Raw genomic sequence first — 6,000 nt, 5'->3', positions numbered from 1 at the left:
TAAAGGTTTAGTATGTTTGTATTTTATCGAGTCGACCATTATTGGGTTAGGTTCATGGTTCGGTCACCCAAAAAAATATTCTACCTCTCCCAACTAAAGTTGTATTGTATTTCTTTTTTCTGATGTCCTATCCAAGTTAATTGATTTTTTTTGACAAAAATAAAACATCTAATCACTCTTATTTTATTCCATCACTTTCTTTATTTCTCCATTTTATTTTATTTTCAATAAATTCATTCAACTTAATTTCTAGGTAAAAAAGTTTTACATCTACTTAATTGGAATGGAGAGAGTAATAATAATAATTATTATTATAAGTTTTTATAATAATACGGCTCATTGTAAACTCTATATATACAGCTTGTTGCAAACTCTATATATACAATTTTTTTTAAAACTCTAACGCATGTATACAGATTCAAGGCATAACTATACAGATTTAAGGCATAACATGTACTCTTGTTACAAAACAAGAGTAGTATGTTTAAAAAAAGAGGAAATTTTAATTACCTAAAAGTCAAATTAAACACATAAAATTGAACTCCATAAATGTGGTCAAACCAAACATTGTTATATAACATGAATGCCATGAAAATAGAAACATTAACAGGAGTCGTTCCATTTCTAATGAAATAAAAAAAAGCCTAACCAAACATTAACAAGAGTCATTCCTTTGTAATAGTTACTTTAGATAATTACTTTATCAATTATGCATTAAGAATAATAAAATAAGAGAGATGATTAGTTTTGTCAAAATAGAAAAATATTCGATTAACCTAAAACATATGGAGTAACAAACAAAACTTCAAAACATAATGATCCAAAAAGATTGAACGCGTTGGTCAATATAGTAAGTAACGCTAATAACACTGAAACACCTTTTAAAGTCTAAAAGATAACAGTAGAGACACGAAATGAAGAAATATGATTCAATCCTCAAAAAATGCAACATAAATTATGAGTATGATCAACTCTTACCAAACCACGATTTCAAATGCAGTTGAACATGGCGCCAACCACGCGTTTTTCAACAGCAGGACTTTATGTTTGTTTTAATTTCACGCCAAATCGGCCCCACCAAAAGCAATCAATTATGAGTTAAAATAGCCACTAATTTATTACTCCACAACTAAAGAATCCAAAACGCGATATTCCAACATAAAATAATTTCCCCAAAAATCAATTTAATCGCAACTCCATTTCAAAACTCTGGATCAAGTTTCATCTCTCCATTCTCTACAGTAAACATTTTTCCAATACTTGGCACCCAAGAAGTTGAGAACATATCTCCCATTCTCACACACCGAACAACAAAAACATATCAACAACGATCGTGTTTCTTCCTTTTCATCATCTTTCTGCCCTGGTCGAACAATGGAAGGCGCCGCGTCTTCCAGATGTTCAAGCGAGCTCAGCGCCTCCCTGAAGAAGATTGGAATCTTCATCCCGGGAGACGAGCTGGCTCAGATGATCGCCCGGGTGGACGGCTGCGTCGACATTGTAACGAGAAGGAGGCGTTTAATGTGTTTGATGAGAACGGAATGCGAGAAGATGATCAACAAGGTTGATGCGGATGGAGACGGAAGAGTGGACTTTAATGAGTTCAAGCTGATGATGAATGGAGGAAAATTCGTTGCATTGCCCAACTGATCTGCTCTCTTCGATTTCAGCAGCCTAGACTGCACTGTATATGATATATATGTATATTGATCGCATGAAGCCCCAAATCGATATATCCACTCAGACAAGAGGGTGAGAAACATTTCCATTCATTCTTGTATGAAATTAAATGTGGACAGTCTTACTAATGTAGTAGCCAGCATTAAAAATTTTCTCATACAGATTGTTATTTGTGATTCAACATTTATAGATTTACTCCCTCCCTCCGTCCATGATTAAATTACTCATATTTGAATGGCACAGGTTTAAACAAATTGTTTGATTTTATAAAGTGCTCCCTTCGTCCCATTTTAGGAGTCCTGTTTTACTATTTTTGGTTATTCCACTTTAGGAGTCTCGGTCGGAATATTCTATAAATATAGCTCCCACATTCCACTAATTTGTCATTTCGGTCCGTTCGACAATAAAAGTCATATTTCACTTTTACTATAAATAGTAAGTAGGTCTCACATTTCTACCAACTTATTCCACTAAAATTTTATTACAAAACTAATATATATAAGTGAGACTCATACTCCACTATCTTGTTTGATATGGCCTATTTCATGCATCGGTTTATGGGTGAAATACATGCTACTTGATCGGTTTATCGCGCAAAACAAGTGTTAAATGTGCAGAATTACCACTTGACCAAGGCTTCAAGGCCTACCTGATCAAGCAAGTACAAAGGCGATAAAAGGCTCATAATCGGGGGAGTTGATCAAGGGGAGCGATCAAGCAGTTAGGAGGGGACCACGGGCTTCTGGAAGAAGAGCACGTGAGGAAATGAGCTGGATACAGCGCACCATTCTGTTATCAAGGACGACGTTCTAGAAGGGGACACGTGCTGGAATATGAGACGCAAGGACGAAGCTGAGTCACGAATTTGTTACCAAAAAGCGTCGACATTCTAGAAGAACAGCACGTAGCAATCAATGAGTCGCTCATTCTCAGAATGAGTGAATATTCCCTGACAAGATCGTTATCCAGCTGGAGGTCGAATCGAGATTATAAATAGAGAGTGTGCCACCACAAGAAGAGACACTTTACTTTCTGCCTAGTTTAGTTTAGCATAGCTATCTAGCGTAGTCCAGCTCTCTAGCTTAGTTTAGTTTAATTCTCTAGCTTAGTTATATAGCTTAGTTAGAAGGGCGACCAAAGGGAGCGCTGCAGAATACTCATTTCTGTTAGCGTGACTTAAGTTTCCCGCTGAGATTCTTCTCAGTTTACCGCTTTCTTAGACTCCAAGTGTTAGCTTAGTTTAATTTCATGCTGTAATCAGTTTTTAGTTTAATCAAGTTATTTTCGCTTTAAATCCGCGCATTTACTTTTCTGTTGTTTCCTGCAAATCACTTGACCCAGTAGTTAGAATTCCGTTGATCAAGCTAGCTAATTTAAATTCTGTCTAGATTAAAACAGTAGTTAAAACTCCCAAATTAAAACGTGGCAGCAGCCAAACCCCCCCCCCCCCCCCATGTTCACTACTCACACACTCGACACACCAACTTCCCTGTGGGATTGACCCCGAACTTGCCGCTTTACTGTTAAAGTTGTGCAAAATTGGGAGTTATAAATTACTTTGGCAAGGCGGAAAGGGCGAGAGCTAGAGTGCATTGATTAAGTGGCAACGACATTTGATAACTGATCCAATCGGTTCGGTTATCACTCCATATAACTTGATCCGCATTCTATTCGTGTTTTCGATCTCTTTCCTAGTCCCTCCATTATTCAACTCATTTTTCTTTGCAGTTCTTAAAACCCGTGGCATAACCAAATAGGACTCATATTGCGGGACAGAGGGAGTAATAGGGCGTGAGACTTATTTTTATGTATTGATTTTATAATAAAATGTGAGTGAAATATTAGTGGAATATATGGTCCATTTACCAAATATAGTAAAAATGAAATGGAACATTTATTGGCGGGCGGACCAAAAAGGAAAAATGGAACATTTAATGGAGGACGAAGGTAGTAGTACTAATTATGAAATGCACATCGTGAGTGTGTTTTGGAAATATAGCTGGAGGATGGACGAAAAAAGAAAAAAATGGAATATTTAATAGCGGACGAATGAGTATTTATTATGAAATGCATATAGTGGGTGTGTTTTGGAAATATAGTTGCGGTGGCTGTGAAGCCTGTGGGGCGGCCCTCTCTGGTATAGAAGTTCATAAATCATATGGATGGAGAAGAACATCGGTCCATCCGTCCAACCATAAGCAAGACGTTTCTTTTTTTGCATTCGTTTTAGAAAAAACAATATAAAATAGTTAAAATGAAGAGAATGTGTAAAATAAGGAATAATGTAGTTAATAGTCTTTACTACATTATTTTCTACTTTAACTATTTTATACTCCCTCATCCGTCATTACACGTCTCATTTGAGTTTGACATGAGTTTTAAAAAATACTCCATGAAGGGAAGTGGGTGAAATTAGTTAGTGGAACGTGAGACCAATTTTCATATATTAATTTTATAATAAAATGTGAGTGAAATAAGTTAGTAGAACGTTTTACCATTTTGTTTCAATTATTTTTTAATAATATGTCTAGTGCCTTTCTTATAGTTAGTTTTATACTACTCCGTTGTCCCATATTAATTTATATGCACCAACAACGATTTCTTACTTTCTTCTAAGTTTAAATGCACACCTCAAATGATTTCATAGATAAATATTACTTCCTTCGTATCTATTAATTGTCTAGTTTTGCTATTTTAGTCTGTCCTCCATTAATTGTCCACTTTCACTTTGTTAACATAAATGGTAAGTAGGTTTCATATTCCACTAACTCATTTACTAACTCATTTCACGCACATTTTATTATAAAACTAATACTCTCTCTTTCCTACAATAAGAGTCATATTTTGTCATTATGGTAAGTAGGTCTCACATTCCACTAATTCGCTTCACTCACATTCTATAATAAAAACCAATATAAAAAAGTGGACCTCATATTTCACTAACTTTTCTCACTCACTATTCTTTACATTTCTTAAAAACCGTGCCCACACCAAATGTGACTCCTATTGTGGGACGGAGGGAGTACATAAAAATGAGACTCGTATTTTACTAATTTTGTCAGCCTATTTTCCTTTATATGTATCTCTTCTGAAACCAACGTTGTCAATTATTGGGGGCGGAGGGAGTAGCTCGATCAATGTATTCGTTTTCTTAGAATAGCAGTACCTTTGTCGAGTAATTGCAACCAGCTTGGTTGATCAAGTTTTCATATTTCTTCAGTCGAGTTGCAAGCCATGCATAGTTCGATCGACTCACGTGCTATATATCTTGCGTGAGCTGTCTACTTAACCAACTTATTTAAGTTATGTCAACCACCTTACTTACTTTTATAGTTCGATTTAGGTCGATTAGTTTACTTGTTTTTGTTTTTTAGATTAAACTTTTGAAATTAGAAACAAAACTTGGATGCTTGTTTCAATCAATCATAATCATATGTTGTAATTCTTAGTAGTCAGTAAGGGGAGCATTGAGTATACAGAAATTAAGAAAGAAAATGTAGTAGCACTGGGAGCTGGACCAAGATAGGTCTGATCTTCTAGGGATCGACAACTCACCTTACCACATTGTGCCAACCTTGGTTAAAAAACACACTTGTTTGGTCGGTCCCTACCTCTGTCTGCTCAACGACAGTAGAACTTGTACAATATTATATTCCCACTGTCTCCTAGTATGTGTTCCATTTTGAAGCAACATTAAACTCTTATGCTAGATGTCTCGTATTTTAACGTGCTTGCAAACGATAAAATAGTTAGTCCATCAATAAATACACTTAGTCTAACAATTAAAAAATAAAATAAAATAATTGATCAAATTGAAAATGTCAATTCGAAGATCCAAAACACGTCATTCTATTCATTTATAAATTCATCGAACTAACTTAATCCCATATATCATGGAAAATGAATTAACTTAATCCATGTTGGGATTTACGCACACAAGGCTTACACACACTCAATAAGATCACACACACACTCACTGTTGTATGAGATCACACAATGCAGAAAACACACACACTCACACTTTGAGTATTGAAGATGATAAGCTTGGAGAGAAAACTGGAAAACTCTTTATTGATTAAACTCTACTCTAAACTACATACACGGTGAGCTATTTAAAGCTCTATAATCACGTAGCAACTGCTACTAACTAACTACAAGAAGAATCAAGAAAGCAAGAAGAATAACCGCTACATCTCAGCTAACTAACTGCTGCTCCAACGGCTAGTTCGGCTAGGTTGCTTCTACCTTCTCGGTTCAAGACCGAACTCCTTCTTCGGCTCAATACCGAACTCCTTCTCGGCTTACAACCGAACTCTTCCT

The 6,000-nt window shown here is 35.7% G+C and overlaps 1 protein-coding gene across 1 annotated transcript; it reads left to right on the top strand.

The window, feature by feature from the left end:
• Positions 1-1,374: 1,374 nt before the first annotated feature.
• LOC121810471 (calmodulin-like protein 7) lies at positions 1,375-1,650 on the top strand. Its single transcript, XM_042211261.1, has one exon. The coding sequence runs from the start codon at positions 1,375-1,377 to the stop codon at positions 1,648-1,650; it is 276 nt and encodes a 91-aa protein (XP_042067195.1).
• Positions 1,651-6,000: the final 4,350 nt, after the last annotated feature.

The sequence above is a fragment of the Salvia splendens genome, chromosome 1 (assembly GCF_004379255.2).
Source record: "Salvia splendens isolate huo1 chromosome 1, SspV2, whole genome shotgun sequence".
NCBI lineage: Eukaryota > Viridiplantae > Streptophyta > Magnoliopsida > Lamiales > Lamiaceae > Salvia > Salvia splendens.
Note: the sequence above shows the minus strand (reverse complement) of the source record. Positions and strands in the feature narration are given on the sequence as shown.